The sequence below is a fragment of the Podarcis liolepis genome (genome assembly GCF_965112155.1).
Source record: "Podarcis liolepis genome assembly, chromosome: 8".
Classification (NCBI taxonomy): Eukaryota; Metazoa; Chordata; class Lepidosauria; order Squamata; family Lacertidae; genus Podarcis; species Podarcis liolepis.
Window position 1 is genome coordinate 88,863,504 of NC_139560.1, and position 22,940 is coordinate 88,886,443.

Here is a 22,940-nt window from a genome sequence, read left to right on the forward strand (position 1 = left end):
GAATTCCTTCTCACCTAGTGCTTAAGTACAAGGCGGAAATATGGCTGCTTTGAAATGCCATTTCTTGCCACATTCTTCATCTCAGTGCCTTCCTGCCCCATTTTTAAACAATCTCCCAGGGACAGATCTTTCACTGCAGCAACATTGTAGCCATTGTGCAGCATTTCCTAAGGCTCCACCAAACTTATGTTGTTACAACTTGTCCATTACTCCAGCTCATCCTTGACTCTGGGCCAGGAGACAACAACAGCAGGCGCTCCTTTTTCTGGCAGCATCCCAAATATCCAAAGGCTTTTATCATTGTCTCCCTTAACTTTGATTTTTTTCTTAATTAAAAATGGCCTGGTAATTGCAACGGTTGAGAGTCTGCAAATGAAAGTAGTTCTAAGATTGAAGGAAGAGAGCAAAAAAGAACCAGTGTTCAGGTTAGGAGACTGAGCCAAGAAACCCAAGATTCAAATCTTGCCTCTGTCATTAACTCACTAGGTGGTCTCAGTCTAGCTACTCTTTTCGTCCAGCATTTACAATATGGAGAAATACTATTGGCCTACCTTGCTGATTTTTTGTACGGATTATTGAGATAAAGTTCATGAGATACTTAGAACATCTCTTATCTGCTATATGTGAATGTCCACACACCTGGGGCCTGCAACAAAAGGCTAATGCTGTGGACTGATCTTGTTCAGGTTTCCTGTCAGCCAGCCAGGCCCTTGTTCTCCTTGTCCGGTCAGCATTCTGTGTCCAGGAAGCAAGCTCAGTCCCTGCTGGACTCTTGGGTTGCATCTTTAGGGTCCTTTTCCTTTAAACACGTTGACTTCTGCAACTCTTGGTGTTTCCTTGAACAACACAGTACCTCCCTCTTGTTTCTCAGAGGCCCAGTTTTGGGAAGTGTCATGTGGGAACTTTGATTATCTTTCGTAATACGACACCTTGTACAAAAATTTGGCACCCTCAAATGGATCTTCCCAATTTTGCACCCCCTCAGCTTGGCACCCTGTGTGGGGGAACCACCTGTGCTACCCTAAGTCTGGCCCTGGGGGAGTTTCCTATGAGACGGAGGGATGTCGCTGTACAGACCACAGATACATTCAGAGAGGTTTGGGGGGGGGGTTGATCTGATACATAAGGCTGCAATTCTGTGCACACTTACATAGGAGTAACCTTACTCCTGCCATAGCTGTCAGCAGCCTTGAAAATAAGGGACCAGCAGCCTTGAAAATAAGGGACCAGCAGCCAAAATAAGGGACCTGCAGCCTCACCTGTTCCAGGCAATCCAGTCTTCCTGTCCTACTGCAGTCTGGTCAAACTCATGCTGGTAGCTTCGAGAACACTGTCCAACCAACTTTGTAACCAGAGGTTCAACTGAATAGAATCTGAATCACATGCACCACAAGGCCTATGCAGCCTCAACCTAAGATGGCTCCCCGGCCTGGCTTTGCACTGCAAAGTTTGCAGCAGCACGTGCAACAAAATGACGTCCAGCATTCAAAAAACCCCTCAGCTTGCATTAACTAGCCACACACAAGGCATGCAAGCTCCACCCTCCAGTCGTTCTTAGACTTCTTATTGGGTGAGCAACACAGCCAAGCAACACAGTTGGAGCCTCCCTCCTCCCTGGCCGGCAGGGAGGGAGGGAGAGGAGCTGCTTCCTTTGAAATTTAAGGGACATCATTTAAGGGACATTTAAGGGACATCCATCAATAAGGGACAGCAGCGGGACATGGCGCTGGAATAAGGGACTGTCCCTTCAAATAAGGGACACTTGACAGCTATGATTCCTGCAAACCTAGCAGTTTGAAAGCACGTCATGTGCAAATAGATAAATAGGGACTGCTCCAGCCGGAAGGTAAACGGCGTTTCCATGCGCTGCTCTGGTTTGCCAGAAGCGGCTTAGTCATGCTGGCCACATGACCCAGAAGCTGTCTGCGAACAAACGCCGGCTCCCTCGGCCTATAGAGCGAGATGAGTGCACAACCCCAGAGTCGGACACGACTGGACCTAATGGTCAGGGGTCCCTTTACCTTTAACCTTACTGAGAGGAATGAGATTTGCCCCTAAGCAAACAGGTATACAGGGCTGTGATAAAAAATGGTTTCCTATCTACAGCGGTACCTCTAGTTACAAACTTAATTTGTTCCAGAGGTCTGTTCTTAACCTGAAACTGTTCTTAACTAGAGGCGTTCTTTTGCTAATGGGCCTCTTGCTGCTGCCACTGCGCCACCGGCACATTATTTCCGTTCTCATCCTGGGGCAAGTTCTCAACTCAAGGTAATTATTCCAGGTTAGCGGAGTTTGTAACCTGAAGCGTTTGTAACTCGAGGTAGCACTGCATCAGTCAATCAATCAGTTAATAACCTTTTTTTAAATAAAACTTGTTTCACATTTCATAAGAGTCATACACAAATCATGCTACACAAAAATAATCATCAGAAATATCTCATAAAAAGGACACAGAATTGATTATAAATGTAGACTGGACTTTGGGTTCATTAAATATACCTTGCAGGTCCCCATATTTGTTGTATACTCCGCCCAGTAGATTGTTGGAAAAGAATCAAGTTGGTTTTTTCGGTATTTAGCCCTGCCCTGTTTAATTGCCTCCAGATTGCTGTTTTTCATGACTTTGACAAGGCCACTTTGGGTCTATGCCACTGTCAGCTTTGCACTACAGTCAGATTTGATACCAAATTATATTTTTTGTGTACACTTTTTAAATATCTCAGTAGTAAAATTACTGGTGGGAGAATTCAAATTAAATCAGAACAGTATTTTTTTAAAAACAAAACACCATCATTGTGTTCCTTAGTAGGCACATTTTTGTGTACCATGTGCATCCGTTTCTTGCAGGTGAATTCCTGCATTCTGGGCGTCACTCAGCTCACACCATTAACGGTGCCTGGTCCCCTTGGTCTCCCTGGTCCCAGTGCAGCCGCGATTGCAGCAGAGGCATTCGAAACCGCAAGCGTATTTGCAACAACCCTGAGCCAAAGTACGGGGGGCTGCCGTGTCTGGGACCATCCCTGGAATACCAGGAATGCAACATTCTCCCTTGCCCAGGTAAGTGGCCAAGGAAATGAACAAAAGGGTTTCTTTAAAAAAAAGTTTCTAAGGACAGTAGTAGAGATTTTATACACATAGTGTAATCCTATGCATGTCTACGCAGGAGTAAGCCTCATTGACTTCAGGGGGACTTACTCCAAGCAAAGAGTGTATAGGACTGCAAGCTAACTGCTTAGCATTTTATTTCAACTGACTTTTAATTAGGAGATGTATCTTTGTTGTCTCTGCTGTCTTTTAATCACTGTGTAAATATTATTTTTTACAGTTGGATTGCTGACTTGTTTTACTGTTCCTTTTGCTTTATTATTTAAATTGTGGTGGTTTTGGTGGTGTTTGGTGGTGTTTGGTGGTATTCTTTGGGGTGTTTTTTTTAAGTGAAATGTAGAAAGAATGCACAAAAGTTACTTTTGAAAGAGCTTCAAATTTCCTTGATTTTTCTGTCAGATGCCACTAGGCCCATCACCCTCCACTTTGGAAAATGTACCATTGGGATGGGCTTTTGTCCCTCTGTCCTATATCAATAAAAATATTGTGATCTCTTTCTAGAGGGGCTATTTTAAAACATTGAATTTTTGGAATCTAGAAAAATGCCTGAAACTCTTTGCTTGGAGACTCTTACTTATGGGGGTTTTGGCTATGAAATACAAATGAAAATGATTCAGTGGGTCAGTGCATCTGGCTGTGAATTGGAAGGTTGGTGGTTTGAGCCCACCCAGGGGTGGCTGTGGAGAGGATCCCTTCATTGCAGGGGGCTGAACTAGATGACCCTTGATTCTAATTGGCTGTTGGCCATGATGAGTTTGTAGTACATGGGTAGGCAAACTCAGGCCCAGGGGCCGGATGCGGCCTTCTCAATCCGGCCCGTGGACGGTCTGGGAATCAGCGTGTTTTTACATGAGTAGAATGTGTCCTTTTATTTAAAATGCATCTCTGGGTTATTTGTGGGGCATAGGAATTCGTTTGTTATTATTTTTTCAAAATACAGTCTCCCCCCCCTCCAGTGTCTGAGGGACAGTGGACCAGCCCCCTGCTGAAAAAGTTTGCTGACCCCTGGTGGACTACCTCCAGTGTCTGAGGTGGCATGTCACAGAATACCATTGCTGGAAATTACCAGGGGAAGAGTGCTGAAGCCCTCATGCTTATGGGGTTCCCAAAGGCCCCTGGTCTGCCAAACTCTTCTTGTGTTCTTAATTCAACTATTTATCTCCATATTGAGAGGAAAGAAACAATGTAGTTTTGTCATTTCCCAGTTGATGGAGGTTGGTCCTGCTGGTCGTCGTGGTCTAAGTGCTCCACTACCTGTGGAAGTGGCCATTATATGAGGACTCGCTCGTGCAGCAACCCAGCACCAGCTTACGGAGGCGATATCTGCCTAGGACTCCACACCGAAGAAGCGCTCTGCAATACACAGCAATGCCCAGGTACAGGAAAGCCCAGCTCATTCATTCTCTTGCTTTTCTGCAGAACAAAATAGCTCCCTGCCCCCATTTTATCTCCACAACCCTGTGGAAATGGTGAGGCTGAGGCGCCCAGGGGCTCCGTGGTGGTGCCAAGTCTCCACGCCAGGCTGTAAAACAATCTCTGCCTTGATACCGGCAATGTCCTAGACCGACACCACACATCCCTAAGAGCTGCCACCACAGAGAGCACCCTCAGGTTCAGTGCTCCCCTATAGAGATGGGCTCATTTACATTGCATTGTCATGTTGTCACATCATGCGTTGAGCCTCTGCTAGCGATGCAAAGAAGTGGCCATGAAACCTTGTGTGCCGATGTCAGGTCGTAGGGTCTGTGGTCGTATTCCTTCTGGATGAGAACTTGACACAGAGGTACCTTTTGTGACAGCAGCCCTCCTGTACTGAATGTGAGATGTGGTGCCAGCCCTGGTTTCGCTGTAGGTCAGCTCTCACAGGATTTGTGAGAGATGCCGCCTGCCTTGCTTATTCAAAGAAAGAATCAAAAGAATATGCACATTTGGGCCTCAGACTCTGTGACCTCCTGCATAGCAGTGGCTTCCTTGCTTGTTGCTGGATGTGAGCATCTCGTCATTGTACAAATTGTCAGTACACTGTACCCTTTGATGACTTGTTATTGGTTGAAGGAGGGAATAGCTGGATTCATCCCCCGCCCCCAGCCCTCCAAGCTGGTGATTGGCTTTGACTCAGTCCATCTGAGGACACCCCACATGCAGTCTCAAGGTCTAGATGTGCATTTCTTGAACATCCACAGCATCCTTTGTGCATGGTAGCCACCTCAAGTTAGGCAATCCTTTTTGTGTGTGCATGGATTTTCCTTGCAGAATCAGGACAACAACAACAACAACAACAACAACAACAACAACAACAACAACAACAATTTATTATTTATACCCCGCCCATCTGGCTGGGTTTCCCCAGCCACTCTGGGCGGCTTCCAAAAGAATATTAAAATACTGTGATACATCAAACATTAAAAGCTTCCCTAAACAGGGCTGCCTTCAGATGTCTTCTAAAATCAGATGTCTTCTAAGACAACTTTGCGATAAAAATGGATTATTTCATAGGAAAAGTATACAAAACACTTAAAAACAATTTGCTGTGTGGGCTGACCCCTTCATGTGCCTCTTTATTTTTTGGCTGTCACAGATAGCTGGTCGGACTGGTCAGAGTGGTCTGGCTGCGATTCATCCGGCGTCCAGTTCCGCACCCGCCAGTGCAATGTTTTATTTCCTGTGGGTAACCAGTGTTCTGGAAATACCACTGAGAGTCACCCATGTATTTCCGATTCCAATTTCATACCAGGTAAGGGTATTGCTTATCTCTTTCTCCTGTCTTCTAATCTGGAATCTAGCAAGTGTGTAATTTTTACAAATCATTTTACAAAATCGTAAGCTGCCTACAGTGTGTGGGGCTCTGCCAACACTTTGTGGGAAGGGGAGGTGTGTAGAGCTTCACAATGAAGTTTCACAAACGGGAGTCCTGCTAGCATTTACTGGAAATAACTGAGGCCACAGGAGATGTGGCACCAGCAGCTATGTTTGCAGAATGAAGCATGTTTTCTTTTTCCACAGCAAATTAGCAAAGTGTGTGATTGATAGTGAAGAGCATTCTTGCTGAGTTAAGAATTATTCATACCAGACTGATATTTATATTGTTCACACTTGAACAGAAATGTTAAAGAATTACATTGGGCTGTTTTTCTTTATGACTTCTGTATAATTGAATTATTTGCTGTTGCAGACATAACAGTAGCAAGGACCAGCAGCATCAAAGAACAACGATGTGGCGGTAAGTGTTCCTCCCCCCTCCCCAGGTTTCTTTCCATCCCTGATTATTTTTCTGCATTCTTTCCCTGATTCTTTCTGTGCTGTGTTCTGCTACCCTGGACGTGATGCTTTCCTCCATTCTCCTTGCTTTTTAAATGTAAAGCAACAAACCTGCATGGAAGAAAGTCCAATCAGGCAAGAGCCTGGATGGTGCTCAGTTCAAGCTCCCCAAGCTGCATTTCCACCTGGGCTGGGAAGATGACCCCAGATGAAGAAGCCGTTTGGGAAGGGCAATTGTAAGCCGAAGAGGACACTGAGTGGGTTACGTAACCTTTCTCCATCCATTCTTCTTCTGCCCAGATTCACAACCTGCTCAGGCTGCGTTGGGGTTTTTTTAAAAAAGTGAGGGGGGGGGGGCGGAAAGAATCGTAGAATGATACAGAATTTGAGCCTTGAATGTGCAGACATTAAGTCTGCAACTCAGTAAAACTGGTAGTTGTCATTGTTTTTTTTTTACCTTCTTGCTTTAGGATCATTTTATATTGCTTGCCATGGCGGAGCTACATGCTCTGGCCCTGGGAGCGGAGAACAGGCGGGGGCGTGGCTGGCACAGGTTCCTGGGGGTGTGGTGCGCCACTCGTGGGGGTGTGGCACGCGTCCCAGGGACATCTGTGATGGCACCCGGGGCAGACCCCTCACCCCGCCCCCCCTTCGTCCACCAGTGATGGTTTGGAAATGCAGGGTACAATTTTTTTTTATTTTTTTGAATTAAGTTTTCAATTATTCAGTTCAAAATAAACATTTTACATAATAATAATAATAATAATAATAATAATAATAATAATAATAATAAAAAAAAAATTTATTTATATCCCGCCCTCCCCAGCCGAAGCTGGGCTCAGGGCGGCTAACAACAATCAAAATAGCTCAACATTCTAAAACATTCATTATAAAATTAATTAAATCAAATTAAAATCAAATTAATGGCAACCATCAAGCAAAATTTTGTGCAGATTGCCAGAGGAGGGGGTCAGGCTGCGCCCTGACAAAAGGCCTGGTGGAACAGCTCTGTCTTGCAGGCCCTGCGGAAGGATGTCAGGTCCTGCAGGGCCCTAGTCTCTTGTGACAGAGCGTTCCACCAGATTGGAGCCGCGACCGAGAAGGCCCTGGCTCTAGTTGAGGCCAGCCTAACCTCTCTTAAATATCCAACAACTTCTCTCCTTCTCCTTCCATGGTTCATTCTGTTTATCTTTCATTCCTGCATATTTTACTCTAGCCATTTTAATCAGTTCTCCACTTTTACAACACTCAAAATTACTTACACTGTTGATTTTATCTTAATGCTGCCAGCGTTTTCAGCTGTGTACAGTTATTTTCCATATACTCAATAAATATTTTCCACTCTTCTTTAAATATATGTTCTTCTTGCTCTCTTATTCTATATGTTAAACCTACAAGTTATGCATATTCTAACATCTTAAGTTGTCAGTCCTCTTTGCTTGGAAACTCCCTCACTTTCCATTTTTGAGCAACCAAACCCAAGCTGCTGTACATAATTATGCTGTACATAAATATTTTTTTTCCTGACACCTAGGAACTTCTGTCTGAATTATTTCCACCAAAAAGGACTATGGTCTTTTTGAAAAAGTTGTTTTGAACATTTTTTTCAACTTGTTATAAATAATTTCCCAATATTCTTTTACCTTTTTACATGTCCACCACACATGAAAAAAAGTTTCCTCCATTTCTTTACATTTCCAACACATATCTGATTCGGCTTTAAGCATTTTAGCCAACTTGAAGTTAAATACCATCTATGAATCATTTTCATAAAGTTCTCTTTCAGTTAATAGCATGCAGTAAATTTCGAATCGTTTTTCCAGAGTTTCTCCCAGACGTTTAAGTCTATATTGTGTCCTACATCTATTGCCCAATGTGTCATTGAAGCTTTGACTAGCTCGTATTTTGTTTCCCATTCTAATAAAAAGTTATAGTTTTTAGATAATGGCTTGCCCTTATTCTGTAATAATTGTTTTTCAAATTGTGAACTTTGGTCCAGGAATCCATTTTTTGAATCTATCTTAAACGTATCAAGTAACTGGTGGTACTGTAATCAACCCGTAACATGGCTCCTTAATTCCTCCATAGGTTTCAGTCTGGGTTCCCTACCTGTAAAATCCAGCAGTTCCCTATTTGTCGCCCATTGTCTTTCCATATTAATTTTATTAATTGTAATTGCTTCAATAGGGGATAACCACAAAGGTATTTTTCTTTCCAACCCAAACTCTATATAAATTCTTCCTAATGATGTGGTTTGTAAAACTCTTATAAATTTTAGCTTTCCCATACCAAAGACATGCATGCCAGCCAAATTTTATATCATGGCCTTCCAAAATCCAAAATGCCTGCATTTTACAATATGATCCATTGCTTTAGCCAACACAAACAGGCTGCCTCATAATACAGTTGTAGGTCTGGCAAGGCAAAGTCTCCTCTTTCTTTACATCTATCAAGATTTTGTTTGATTCATGGCTTTTTTCCCCTGCCAGAAAAAGCCATCTTCCATTCTTTGAGGCAACTTATTTACAATCGGAATAGATTGGAATAAAAACAACATATTAGGTAGTACATTCATTTTAATGGCTGAAATTCTGCCTAACAGTGAAAACTTTATTCATCCTTTCCCAAATCTCCAATTCTTTTTTAATCTCTTCCCACAGTTTAATATAAATAAGTTGAGATTTCTCACCAACAGCCAAATCCTGAAATATTTTACTTTTTAACCTCTTTAGGCCAGAGATCTTTTCTAAGGCCTTTTTTGGCTGCTCATCCATGTTTTTAACCAACATTTTGGTTTTATCTGTATTTATTTTGAAACCCGCCACTTCTCCAAACCTTTTAATTTTTTCTAATGCTTTGGGAATGCTTACCATATGCTGTTCCAATGTTAATACCACATCATCAGCAAATGGCCTTAATTTGTAGGCTCTGAGTCCCACCTCTATTCCTTTGAGTTCCTTGTTTCTCCTTATATTCTGCTGCAATATTTCTAATGTCAAAATGAAGAACGGAGATAAGGGACAGCCTTGTCTAGTACCTTTTATTATTTGGCATTTGTCTGAGATAATATTATTTACTAGTACATTTGCAGATTGATCAGTATAAATTGCTTTGATTGGAAATGCAGGGTTCAAATTTAAATCAGGAACACATAAATAAAACAATTTAAATAAATAAGTGGCAATCTATGCAGGAGTCCTAAAACAATGCCTGCTGAAATCTCCTCACTCCTTCCTCCTTGTGACTTAACAGAAGCAGAATACATTTTGAAAAATAGTAAAAATAAGAGTAACTAGGCACAGCTGCTTACCTTGCATATGTTATACTTAAAGCAGGATTTTTTTAAAAAAGTTCAGGGAGCACAGAGCCTTACAGGAGAAAGGTCCTTCAGTGGCCTATTACAACAACTTGACTGTGATTTGTTTAAAGCAAAGAGGGGAGGAATGGCAAAAGAAGACTCTCCAAGGCAGGACTAGTCCAGAGATCATCTTCAGTTCACCTCCAGAGTCCCGAAAGGACGAGTCTTCCCACTCATAAGTTGTCATCAGAGAAACCATCAATACCCATTTTGAGTACTTAACCCAGGGATTTGTGCATCTCAGATGAGACTAGGAAAGTTCTTAAATGAGAGTCTGAAAATAGGCATGTAATTGCTGACTTGAGCTCCGGAAACAGTATTTACAATGTCTCAGAATTGGTGCCTGTATATTGTCAGTGAAGGAAATGGGGTATTTCAACCATATAAGGAGAGTGTTTGTTTTCAATCCATGTACAGATCCATACACCACTATTTTCTAAATTATGGATTGAAACAAGGAAGCCAGAAAAGAACTTTCTTCTCCATAAGGGTCCTTGATACCTCAAAGAGTACTCAGTTTCCTTTCAAGAGGAAGTTGGGTCAGATTTGTACTATAAATCATGTGCATTCAGTGTTAAAATTTAAAGTGTGCACCATATCTACAAAAGCCAATGAACGCTGGATTTATGTTATCAGGAGCAGTTATGCAAAGTGAAAAGAGTCAATTATGGAAAACAGTGACCTTGAGTTTTCTTAGCTTGAAGCATTTATTCTGCTTCTCTTAGTCAGGGGGAGGGCAAAGAGCTCTGTGGGCCAAATCTTACTGAGAAACTACACTGACTTCCAAGGTTCTGGCAAACATTATTTTCACACTTTAAAGAATACATTTGGTGGCTGCAGATGAATACCAGACACCACAACACGAGAGAGAGGGTGTGGCTTCCTGGAGTTTTGCTCAAGGGTGTCCCCACGCCAGTGGATGGTCACCTTGGCATGGGGCCATTCACTTGGCAACTGCACTCTTGGAAAGGGTTGGCTGGAGCCCCCAGTCTCCACTGCTGCCTTTTGGCCAGTGGCGTAGCGTGGGGGGTGTAGGGGGGGCCGGCCGCACCGGGTGCAACATCTGGGGGTTAGGGTCAGGGGGCGCAAATCCACGGGTTACGGGGCCCAAATCCACAGGTTAGGGGGCGCAAATTACTTGCCTTGCCCCGGGTGCTGACAACCCACGCTACGCCACTGCTTTTGGCGCTGAAAGGTAAGGACAGGAAGGCCTCTTATCGCCTTGTGCTGGCTGGAGGTTTCACTGGAGGAACGCAGGCTTCACAGCATGTATAAATAAGAATCAGGGGTAAAGGTAAAGGGACCCCTGACCATTAGGTCCAGTCGTGACCAACTCTGGGGTTGCGGCGCTCATCTCGCTGTATTGGCCGAGGGAGCTGGCATACACCTTCCAGGTCATGTGGCCAGCAGGACTAAATGGTGTGCTTAGAACTGTAGCCTTTGGTCCGTGAAGGCATCTTCTCTGATGTGGCTGAAAGTACCATATTTTTCCATGTATAAGACGCCCCCATGTATAAGACACTCCCTACTTTTGGGGACCCCAAATTTAGAAAATGGACATATGCACTATCCATGTATAAGACACCCCATATTTTTAACCTTATTTTAAAGTAAAAAAAAACCTAGTCTTATACACAGAAAAGTACGGTAGCTCCTGCTTCTCCCAGCAGCGGTGCAACCAGCTCCTTAACTGGCCATTTCCTGAAATGGTCTTCTCTGGTCCCATCTCCTTTAATTGCTTTTCCCTTAGCTACCATTCTTCTGTTTTAATTTGTGGACTTATTCCAAAGCGATTAATTATGTTCAAGTGCTATTGTATGAATATTTTAATAATTAAAAAGAAAATGAAGCAAGCCTACATTGTAGCAGTGTTTATCATCATCAATTGAATGAAAGAAAGGAACACCCCCACCTCTGACAATGGCAATCATGGGAAAGGTGGGTTCTCAGGACCTGGTTAAAACACCCCAAAATGTGACTGTAAATGCCCCTCTAAGCAGACAGAAGAGTAACATGAAGACAGCCTTTGCCAACCAGGTGCCCTCCAGATGTTTTGGGACTATTAAGAGTCCACAACATCTAGAAAGCACCAGGGACGGAAAGGCTATCTCCACTTGCAGAGATTGCTCTGCTGTTCCGTTTGTCTATAAAAAAAGAAAAAAGTTGGATTAATGTCTGTCCCCAAAGAGACAAAGCAGCATGGGGGAAACACATGGAAACAAGAGTTTGATGGCAATATCATTTAGCTATACTGTAAAAAGTGAGTGAATAAAGGGGTTCCAGAGGAAGCAGCAGTAGATTTAAGTTTAATACTGGCTTGTTCTTTTTCCCGGTATTCTTGGGAACTGTTTTCCCTGTAGCTTTTTACTGCTTTTGTACTAGTTCTCTACTTTTAAAAATGCTGGTAAAATAGGTAAGCTATTTCCTCCACCACTTCAAAAAAAAAATCTTCGAGATTTCACTCCTCCCCTTCGCGGAAGACACTGCAGTCAAGCTGAGGCTCCCACAGGAGGAAATACTTCCCCCTTCCTTCCCCCTCCTGTGCTCCCTCCCATGTTGTTCTGGAGGCTCTCCAGCAGTTTTTCAGGGGGAAGACAAAGCGGGCAAGAAGACACAACGGGGCCCTTCTCTATGTCCTCCCTCCTGGAGAGGTTTGGAGGGTGGCAACATGATAATGGGCCTTTTCTGTGGTGGCTCCCAACTGTGAAATGCTCTCCCCAGAGAGGCTTGCATATCTTTAGGTGAACACATTTCTCTTTCCCCAGGCCTTTGGCCGTTAGATAATGTATGGCCTGTTAAATAGGGGGGGGGGGGTTGGCAGGGGGTTGGACTCGATGGCCCTTGTGGTCTCTTCCAACTCTATGATTCTATGATTCTATGATTCTAAATATTGGGGGGGGGCTGTTCTTATGATTATGTTCTTAATGTTGTACACCACCCTGGGATCTTTGGTTAAATTGAAGTATATAAATGATAAGAATAGTAACCCTCTTCTAGTTCTCCAATGAGAGCATCTTATGACCACAGGAACTCCTAATCCCACACCACCGCCTTTCCCAATCATGAGGACAAGAAACATATTTGTTCTTTTGTCGTTGTTTTTTTAAAAAAGAATGCTAGATTCTCAGAAAGTTGCATGAAGAATGAAGAGAGAGAACTGCCCAGCCATGCCTACTAAAAAAGAAAGACCTGTATGTAGTTTTACTCTGTCTATTCCCCCTGCTGGGCCTGTTTTGCATGGTGCATACAAAGTGCTGACATAGCGATGCATAAGCAGGTTGTCTAGAAATCAATCAAATGTAAGCAAAACCTGCCAACTCTGCTTTGCCTCTTCCACCCTGTAGAGTTTAATACGTTCCATATGACTGCTGTGGGGCTGAGCAGCTGCATTCTCGGGTGCCTTCTGACTCTCTTGGTTTACACTTACTGCCAACGGTACCAGCAGCAGTCGCACGATGCAACTGTCATCCACCCAGTATCACCGGCTCCTCTGAATACCAACATCACTAATCACATCAACAAGCTGGACAAGTACGACTCTGTAGAAGCCATCAAGGTAAGGAATGGATAGGGCTGGTGCTCTTTAAAGGTGTTAGATGTGCAGATACTCTGGACAATTACTGTGGTCCCAAAAGGGACTGCTGCTGTTATGTTTCAGATTTATGGAACCAGTATTCTAATGGGTCAAAACTTTTACTGAGGGGGGGGGGGGAGGCAAAAATACAAAACAAAAAACCACACACATTATCTTACTCACACGGAGCCTACAGGAAAAGATTTCCACATGAAGACTTCCTTCTTGTCATTCTTGTGTGAATAAGAGTGACCACGGCAGTGTCTGCTGCAAAGGTGTTACACATTTACAAAGTCATACCTTTTGGGTTTCCTCCTCCTCTTGTGTTCTTCCCGGTCTTCTTGTCCTGAACATCTTCTTGCTACTTCAGTTCTCTTTTTCACCTCCTTCCTTATCCATTTAAATCTATATTTCTTCCAATTGCTATCTCTCCAATTTCAACCTCTGGTGTTGCTTTTGCCATCTCTACCCCTCCTCCTCCTAGAGAATGTTATAAGTGTGCATATCTTTTAGTGATCAGTTGCCCTGCTTTGCATTTTATTATTTCAGTTTGAATGATGTGTTTTCTAAACTCTTCCTCCCCCTCCCTTTTCTTATTCCCAGGCATTTAACAAAAATAACCTGATACTAGAAGAGCAAAACAAGTACTTAAATCCACACCTCACTGCAAAGGCATATTCCAATGCCTATTTTACAGATCTGAACCACTATGATGAGTATTAAGAGGGAAAATCTGTATAACTCACATTCGTCCCCAAGGCCTGGGTCCTCAGACATCATGTTGCTGCCATCGTCAACAAAACATGGACTTGTGTGGGTAAAAGGTTTCCCTTTCTAAAATGTTGCATTTCAGTACAATATTTGTACTGTAGAATTAGATCATGGGGTCCTTTTGCATTGGCCAATCTGTTTTGGTCAACATGCTGCCATCCTCCTAATTGCTAGAGACCGCCTAGGAGAAAACCTTTATACAATTGGGAGGCCTCCTCCCTGCCACAAATAAGATTATTGAAAGGAATGATCCTGATTTGTATGGAAGCAAGTCCTTCTCACCTTCAAGGGTCATTGGCACCTTCTTGGCTGGATACTTGGGACTCATGAACTTGTTTTGGACCTTGTGGAAACTGGGAATAGTTTATGGCAGGACTACAAGCTACCTCTGGCACAAGGGAAGCTGGTAAAAGAGGTGCTAGAGAAATGGAGCCATTGAGTGATAGAACCGATCAGAAATGTGCATGCTTTGTCTGTTTCAATCTGCCGGGATGTATCTGTGAAACAAGACATGTCAAACTATTTTCACATGTTACTAAGGATCTACGTCTGCCTGATGGGTAGCCCCTGCAATGCATCTGCATGGGCTCCACCTGGACTGTTCATTAGGACATTCACAAAGCCACCAGAGCAGAAAGATGGCCCAGGACTGGCTTGCAGATCCATCACACCCTTTGCCTGCCTCCCTTAGGAAGAGATGGAAAGCACAAATGCTTCTATTTTTAATGGCTCTTTTTTATTATTCATGAAATTAAAAACAGCATAAAGCAAAGCATTATTGCAATAGTTTTGATGCACCAAGTGAGATTTCTCATCATGCCTGGTTATGTAAATAGTGGAAGTGCTTGATGACAAACTAGAGGAAATAAATTGGGGCTCCAAATTTTGTACCAGTTTCACTGCCCTCTTGCTGTTGGGCTGTTTATCAATAATGATAGGTTTGCCTTTTTTTCAAAGAAAAACTACTATTCTGTTGCAAGGAATGTCAGAGTTATTACATTAAATGCTTCAGCCAGCTGGTTTCACAGCATGTATAGCTCAGGTGTATATGTTCTATTTGCTAAAGTAAATACCAAATATGATGTAACATTTCATGGTAGTGAAAAAGGAGAGAGCAAGCCAGGGCTCTACGCTCTTTGGATGTGCGCTTGATTCTTTAGCTCTGCACACACAAGACCGCTTTTGCCCTCCCTCCAAGCACACAAATTTGAAGCTCAGTGTCTCACCTTGAGCTAGCAACCCCATGCTTGTCTTGAGCAACGGAGAGCATTGGCTCAATGGAAATGCCCTCTTATTTTGAAGCAAGAGACCATTGGCCACTGACACTCACAAGGCGGCAGTCAGGCCTTAAGCGGAAATGCAAGAGCTACAGTGTGGAAACACAAAGCATAGTGGATATTTTTTTCTGTGCCTCTGTAGAAGACACTGTGTTTCTTTCCTCAGATTCCTTCCTGTTTTTCATACCTGGTCCTGAGAACACATTTCTTCCCTAAGAGCCAAACCGTTTGAGGGGCAGAGGCAGCTGCACAAATGGTTTCTTAATCGGCACTGCTTGAGATGAGCTTACAGTTGCAGTACACCTTTTTTGTTAAACGTAACACAATTTCCCTTGATGGTTTTCTTAAAACAAGTTGGGAATTGGCTCCCCTCCCGCAGCTGTCCTTTTCTGCCTCTGGGGTTCCCCACCCCTCTGCAGCTGCAAAGGATCCCTCTGTATTGGGGAGCAAAGAGCATCTAAAATCTCAGGTGAGATTGCTGGGGGACAATGATGGGTGGCTGTAGGACTGCAGCCATGCAAAAATGCCTTGGCGAGTCAAGTAGTTCATTAGGATGCACATTGCCATTTTGTTGTCAAAGACTAGCCAATTACCCCTTGTATTGCATAAAAAGCCTGAAAGCTCAAGGCCAGTTTTTATAGGGTTCCTTCTTACTGCCCACCCCCCCCCCAACCCTTTTGCAACAGGGAACCACTTCTACCCCTTAATTTACAGTATTTAACCTTATATTCATTTATGGGCATTCCCCATCTTGCAGTATTGATTCCTGAGAGATTTTTCTTCTTCACACAAAACGCAGGTACCATGACTATAGTTCTGGCCTAGTTTCTCTTCTCATCATATCCCGACTTTGCTGATTCCCTCCATCTGAGGGAATTAGTGATCTGAGGCCACTAACATTTTCCATTCTTTTAGCAAGACTGGTTGAGTTTTTCAGGCTCTATTCCTACCTTATCTATTTTACATTCCTGTCCAGGGTTAATGGGAATTTTTGAACTTTTAACCATGGTTTACTTTAAGTGAACAGGAAATGTCATACCTGTTATGGGCCAGAGTTAGCTGTGCCTTCAGCCATGGATTTCAGTGTATTTAAACTCCTCGCTCTTGCTTGGATTGTGCTAGTGCTTCCTGTGGTGATGCAACTGTGTCAATAGAGCAGTGGGATTTGGAAGCCCATTTCTGCGGTGGCAAAAGGGGTTGCCTGCCTCTTTCTGCTCACCTAACCTCCCCAGATCCATGAATTGACAGAACTTTCCTTCAGCCAACAGAATTCTTCCATTGTCTAACCTGGGACATGCTTTTCTTGCTGGATACTGTCCACAAGTCTTTGGGCATAGAACTGGCCTTAAAAAGAAACAGACATGCCTCAAATTTGTTGGATGAAAAAACAAGGCAGAAGCTCTTTCCTACCTGAAAATGCAGTGCTTACTCTGCTTGCCTCACCTTCCTCTGCTCATCAGTTCTCCCCGCCCTTGTTTCCTGTTCCTTCCATCTCATGCTTCTTCTTTACTGCATCCTCCCTTCTCTCCATCAAGGAATACTCATGTTTTACACCCATGCTTAGGGTTGTTTTGTGTTTAGAAGTCAGCTCTCAACCCACCCACTGCCTGCAGAAGCCACAAAGCGTGTTCCTCTTGCCACCCTCTGGGGAAAGGCTCCTTCCCAAGAGCCCCTTATCATAAGACTGGCACAGGGCAGTGTGAAAGGGTGGACACACAACAGCGCATTTGATTGTGTTGCCATTAGGAAGCCTTTCGGTATCAATGCACCATCGAGTTTTGTACAGCCCAGTGTGCTCTTCCCCATTGGCACATAGCTGCTAGGTGTGCAGATAAGCATTTAATTCCTGTTGTTTCTATTGGAATGTTTTCTACGATAAAACCAGCGTGGGGGCAAGGTGAGTCTCTCCCACAACCTCTTGCCTAGGACATTTGAAGCCAGCTGAGCAGTGCCTTCAAGTATGTGAACAGCTTGATTGTCACGAAAAGGACAACTGTCTCCTTCCTGGAGCAGGTGTCTGTGTGTGTATATATAAAACTACCAATTAAAAATCCCCCCTAGAACATTTGTCTTGGCCTTGTGCACACAGCATGCACAGTGACAGCAATGCCCAGGATGGTGCAAGGATGGAGGCTGCTTTGCCTAGAACTAAAAGAGACGCTGGAGAGAGCCTAGCAGACCTTGATTTGGTCTTGATTGTTTAGAGCTGGCTGGCTGGGGAGCCTGTGGTTGATTTGGAAGTGACACTGCCTTTGTCGACTGCTGTGCCTCCATCACAGTCAACTTGTACATTTGTAAATAAACAGATTATTAACAAAGTTATCCTAAGTCTTTAAGTCCTCTTTCTCTCAAGTCACATTTCTCTAACACAGGGAGAAGGAACACTACACTACATTCCAGTGTTATGGAACACTCTCCTTGGGAAGGTACCTGGTGAAAACATGTGGGTGGCGTGTGTTAACTTCCACATTTTAAACTTGGGGTGGGGGTGGGGAGTTCACTGCTTCATTTTTTCAAATTATTCTTTGAATGGTGATAGCTCCACTGAGTGCTACCCTGGTAAGTAGCAAAGGTGGAAGATGAAAACCTACGGCAATAAACTACAGAAGGAACATGTGGCAGCTGGAAACAAACTGATCACCCAGTGAAACCCCAAAAAACCCACAACAGCACTTCCATTTTTAAAATTCTATGAGTTCTTAACAGATGCAGTAATCAGCATCTATAAAAACTAGAGGTCATCAGAAATCCAGCAGCTTTAGCATTAAGAGATCCATAAACCACCTAAACTGAGTGTCAGCAACATTTTAAGAGCAATGCTAAAAGGGAAATGAAACTACAGAATTCTTTGCAGGGGTGACTTAATATCTTCAGAAGTTACTCACATTTGAAATAATTATAGGAAGTATCACGGTAGATCCAAGGGAGTTGCCAGTTTTTGCACTGCTCCTTTGCTTTTAACATCAAAATGTTCTGCCACAAAGAACGTTATGTGTGGATTTCAAGCAGGTGTTAAAAGAAGAATCCGCTTTGTTTGTTTGCTTCCTGGTCTAAGGACAACCTTGTAACCCAGTCAAATGGTTCAAAGAAGATGAGAAAAACTCAGAACCGTTTTAGTTTTAAAATATATATTGAAAATAAAATCAGTTTGCACTTTCTCACAAACACTGGGCATGTTTCAATCCAATTTCAACACATTTAAGTCCCAACAATTTAAAATAATTATCATCCATATGCTCTAATTTCATCAACACAATTGGAATTATACTGTTTGCATTTAAAACCATAGCCATGCATTGTATCCAACATTACATGAGTCATGTTCCTATCTTCGCAGCCCCAAAGTTCTTTCAAAGCCATCTAAATTGGTGGCTATTGCTGCTTTTTGTGGCAGCGATTGCCAGAGTTTAACTATGCACTATGTGAAGAAATACTTTCTTTGATTGTCCTAAACCTTCCAGTGTTCAACCATTAGTGATGTCCCCAAATTCTAGTGTCACTGTGGAATGCTTCACTGCCTCTTTGTTCTACGCACATGGAACAATTTGGTTCTGCTGAGCAAGTGGAACCACCAGCACTGGACATGACCCCAGGGATGCAACTTCAGAGGTGAAAATTAGTGTACTGGAATAATTATTTGCGCCCAAAAGCAAGTCCATTGTTGAACTTGCAGCTTTACTCCAGGATCCTGACAGCCCATCCAGGTGCTATAGTGAAAATAATTTGTGAAAATAATTTTGTAATGAAATCTAAATTTAGGACAGATGTCCATTTAGCGCTTGAAACTCAATTCACAACCCTCTGTCAAAGACATTGAAGCAAAGGCTGATTGAAGGTTGCAAGAAAAAAAATATGGGGAGAAATATTTGACTTCTGAAACAAGTGTTAAACAGCTTGTGCATTATTACAAAAATTATAAATATGTGACTTAACTAAATGTAAAATTTACTTTTCTTCTCCTTTGCCCAGTAATAGTAATCAATTACTAACCTTGGCTCTGGAATTCCTGGGCATTTGGCCATAACTCATTACAGCTAATAAACTGGACTGTGGACCTCATCGTCAAGTCAATGATCTTGCTGAGGATTCCACCATCTGAACGTCAGGCCAAAAAGCAGTCCATTAACCAATGTTTCCCACTGTCTCAGATCGAATTGTGCAGAGGTATTGGATGATGCTCCTGGGTAATAGGAAGACTGGGCAGGATTCACCTAGCAAGTCCTTTTGCTTGCACAATGGAGCTTCCTCCATTCTCCCCCTGCCCCAAGACAATTGGCTTTGTGGAGGGCGACTGGAAGAACCTCCACCTAGCATGCGGGGGGGCGGGGGGGAGGAGGAGGAGGGATTAGTCTGCCTGGCAAGCTGTAACGCTTGAGTTCACAGGACATTCCTCGTAAAACAACGTATAACTGTAAACCCTTTAACTGTAAACTGGTCTGTAAGCAATCAATCCGGATCCACTCATCAGATAATTCATTAATTACAAAGCAAGAAACATGATTTAAATTAGTGGTTTAAGTATCTTTTCTCATAGTGATCTAAAACCAGTCTATCTTGTTTCTAACTTCTATGTAGTCACGTGAAGGCTGCAGTCCTATTCTCTTTTCTGTAAGGATATTTCATGATCGTCCTATTAATCATTTGAAATTGATACAAAGTATCAACACTTTAAAAGGCTAATAAATAAACTATAAATAGTTTTCCTTATTTAAAAGACTGGGTTCCTGTACAATTTCCACCTCCATCCTAAGGTGCAAAAGTTGGGTGGATGATCTCTGATGAGGCAGTCAATAAGAAAACCCTGTTGCCCAAGCAGAAGTGGTGGAGGCTGCACACACTACCTTATTCTTGAATGCATCTCCAGATCAGCAGAAGAGAAAGACCAGTGTATGTAGGATTGCTTTAAATATTTACTTCATCTGGTGCTCCAAGCCAGAAAATAAACGCCATCTGACAACTTTTGCTGAGAAAATACCTACAAATTAAAAGGCACTGACAGATGGCATATTTGAAGAGTTCATTTCCTTGTGCAAAATGTCTCTGAAATGAGTGATTCCAACTGTGCAGGCTAGTAGGATAATATCAATTAGGTATCAGACAAGAGGACTTGTGTCACCACCAACCAGCATATGTATAAAAAGGTTATCCATGGCTGAAAGAGATTGAAAGCTCTTCCCACAGATCATCAATGCCAAATGGACTAAGCAGAGAGTGGCTAGTTCCTAGGCCCAGATGTCTTGCAAATATCTCCTCTCTTCTCTTAACAGAGCAAGCATCTTCAGTGCTTCCAGTTCATCAACTCCTCTCTCAGAAGTTAAGATATCTACTAAAGCATCGTTCACATCTTTAGCCATATTCTTTGCATCTCTGAAAAAATGAGAAAAATCATCGTCAGTCAAGCAGACAAACCAGTACCGTTGATGGAGGTGGTGTCACTTTCTTTTTTAAAAAAAATAATATTTATTAAGAGTTTAAGAATTACAAAACAAAGTAAAAAAGAAAAAGCAAAAGTAAATAATACAAATCAAAACATTACAGTACGTATAAAAAGAGAAAAAAGAAAGAAAAAAGACCAAATAAAATCACAATACATCCGAACAAAAGCAAAAACAAAAACAATTAAAAAACACCTCCAATATTTCCATATCTTTATCTTTCATTAACTTGTTTCATCGACCTCCTCACACCTCCCTCCTTTGTATTCTAGTTATTAATTATTTCAGCAAATCCTTTCCATCTTTCACTATTTTCTGTCATTTAATTGTCTTAATTTATTTTAACCTTATCTTACCATTAAAACCCTAAAACTTATGTATACTTAACTCCTTATAACATTTCTACTAAAGCCGTATAATTTCATTCCAACAATTTTTCTAACACTCATTAATTTAACAATATTTCTCTAAATAAATTTTTAAGACTTTTTTCCAATCTTCTTCCACCATCTCTTCTCCCTGGACTCGGATTCTGTCAGTCCTTTCTATCAATTACATATGGTCCATCAACCTGGTGATCTTCTATCCGAGGCTCTTAACTCTTTTCCATGTCCCTTCTGCAGGTCTTCTTCATATCTATACATGTGCTTCACTTTGTCTTCTGCTGATCTTGTTCTTAGTTTCCTTCCTTTGGCAGTAGATCTCGGGGAGACTCCAACCTAACAATGTCATTATTCCTTCTCGACAACTCAGCCCATTCTCCATAGTCAGAACTAAAGTCCAAACGATATTTCAGAGCATGTTTCAATGTCCCTCCAAAACTAAAGGCCCCCGCAACTCCAATCTCCCCCTGACCCAAATCCAGGTCCCAAACCTGCATAAGGGGATCTATTCAACTTTCCTTCTCCAATCCAAGCAGGACTCCATCCCTCCAAAACTGGCTTTCTCTGGATTTAATCATAAAGGGCAACAGCTTATGTTCATCAAATTGCCTCTGTAAGGCCGAGGCTCTATCCACTTGAATTACTTGAGGTTCAACAACAACTTTCTCCTTCTTCTTCTCCACAGCTTGCAATGTCAAAACAGGTTCCTGAATCAAATCCTGAGTTATTTCTGTATAGGTATTCACTTCTAGTCCCAACTCAGTCATTTTTTGTCCCATATTGTCAATTTTAGTAATCATCACATCCGTCTTCTTATGAAGCTGTTCCAATAAAGCACTTGTCTTGCAAAATGCAATCACTAGGGCTTCTTCTGTCAACATTCTTGTCCAAGGTCAATCTCTGTTTCTCACGGTCTTTAATCTCTACAGCTGGAAAATTCCCCAGCTCCACTCCTGCAACAGTTTCAAAAACTCCCTCTAGAGGAAACAATTTCTATTTGTATCCGTCCTTTTAAACACTGATCCAGCAAAAAGTTAGATCAATTTTCAGTTACATTTGCTCCTTTTCAAGTGCAAAAGGAAACAATGGAAACAATATATTTCTCTTATTTAGCCATCTGTCAACATACGTTATTCACAGTCAATGAACTTTCCCAAAAAGTCGATCTTGCTGACAGCCCGTTCCCAGGTTCAAGACGGTGGTAATTTATCTTCCTTCACTCTCTCTCCTGCAGGCTTAGGCAGTCTAAAATTCCCCCCCTCTTCTCCTGCTTCCAAGGGGGGTTTAGTAGTTTTAACCGATGGAGATTTAATCCTTTACAAAAGGCTTTCCAGACTTTAGTTTGCAACGTCTTTGCTTCAATCTATTTACAAAAGTGGAAGGCGGACTTCCTGTTTGAAACCTTCCCGTTTCGATGCCAAATTACGATATTTAAAGAACCAATTTTCCGTTCTACTCACGGGTAGTTGTTTAAAATCCAATTGTCCACAGGAAAAAGTCAGCGGTCTCCGGCAACAGCAATGCGGCTTCACTCCATGAAAGAAGCAGTTGATTCAAAGCACCGCGCCACTCACCCCACGTCGCTCCGGAACCCCGAAACCGGGTTTCCCCGCGAGTAGGGGAGGCGCAAAAGGTGCCAGCCGAATCCCACATCCACAGGCTTCTCCCGCCTGTGGTTTTTAATGGGTCTCCGCCTCGCCGTGGCGGTCCAGACCCTGATTTCCACGGAGCGGATTCCTCCCGATCAGAGGAAATCCGCCATTGCCAGAGGCGCTAACC

At 42.7% G+C, this 22,940-nt stretch overlaps 2 protein-coding genes and 1 long non-coding RNA gene across 9 annotated transcripts in view; 1 reads left to right on the forward strand and 2 right to left on the reverse strand.

Moving 5' to 3' along the window:
• SEMA5A (semaphorin 5A) overlaps positions 1–17,665 on the forward strand; it is a 133,968-nt gene extending 116,303 nt beyond the window's left edge. For both annotated transcript variants that reach the window (XM_083519101.1, XM_083519102.1), the window contains exons 17-22: positions 2,848–3,057; positions 4,311–4,481; positions 5,684–5,839; positions 6,278–6,325; positions 13,066–13,277; positions 13,899–17,665. In XM_083519101.1, coding sequence (XP_083375227.1) covers positions 2,848–3,057; positions 4,311–4,481; positions 5,684–5,839; positions 6,278–6,325; positions 13,066–13,277; positions 13,899–14,018 — 917 coding nt within the window. In that variant the 3' untranslated portion in view covers positions 14,019–17,665. The remainder of the gene's footprint in view (positions 1–2,847; positions 3,058–4,310; positions 4,482–5,683; positions 5,840–6,277; positions 6,326–13,065; positions 13,278–13,898) is intronic.
• On the reverse strand, positions 8,582–11,136 carry LOC310714451. The gene is made up of 2 exons (XR_014529782.1): positions 10,899–11,136; positions 8,582–10,723 (listed from the first exon to the last, which is right to left on the reverse strand). It is a non-coding gene; the product is annotated as an uncharacterized lncRNA (long non-coding RNA).
• A 789-nt stretch (positions 17,666–18,454) lies between the features above and the next one.
• Positions 18,455–22,940, reverse strand: part of MTRR (5-methyltetrahydrofolate-homocysteine methyltransferase reductase) — a 30,640-nt gene continuing 26,154 nt past the window's right edge. For all 6 annotated transcript variants that reach the window (XR_014529607.1, XR_014529608.1, XM_083519338.1 and 3 more), the window contains exon 15: positions 18,455–20,710. Coding sequence is in view for 4 of the 6 variants with exons in the window: in XM_083519338.1 (XP_083375464.1) it covers positions 20,566–20,710 (145 nt within the window). In the remaining 2 variants the exon portion in view is untranslated. The remainder of the gene's footprint in view (positions 20,711–22,940) is intronic.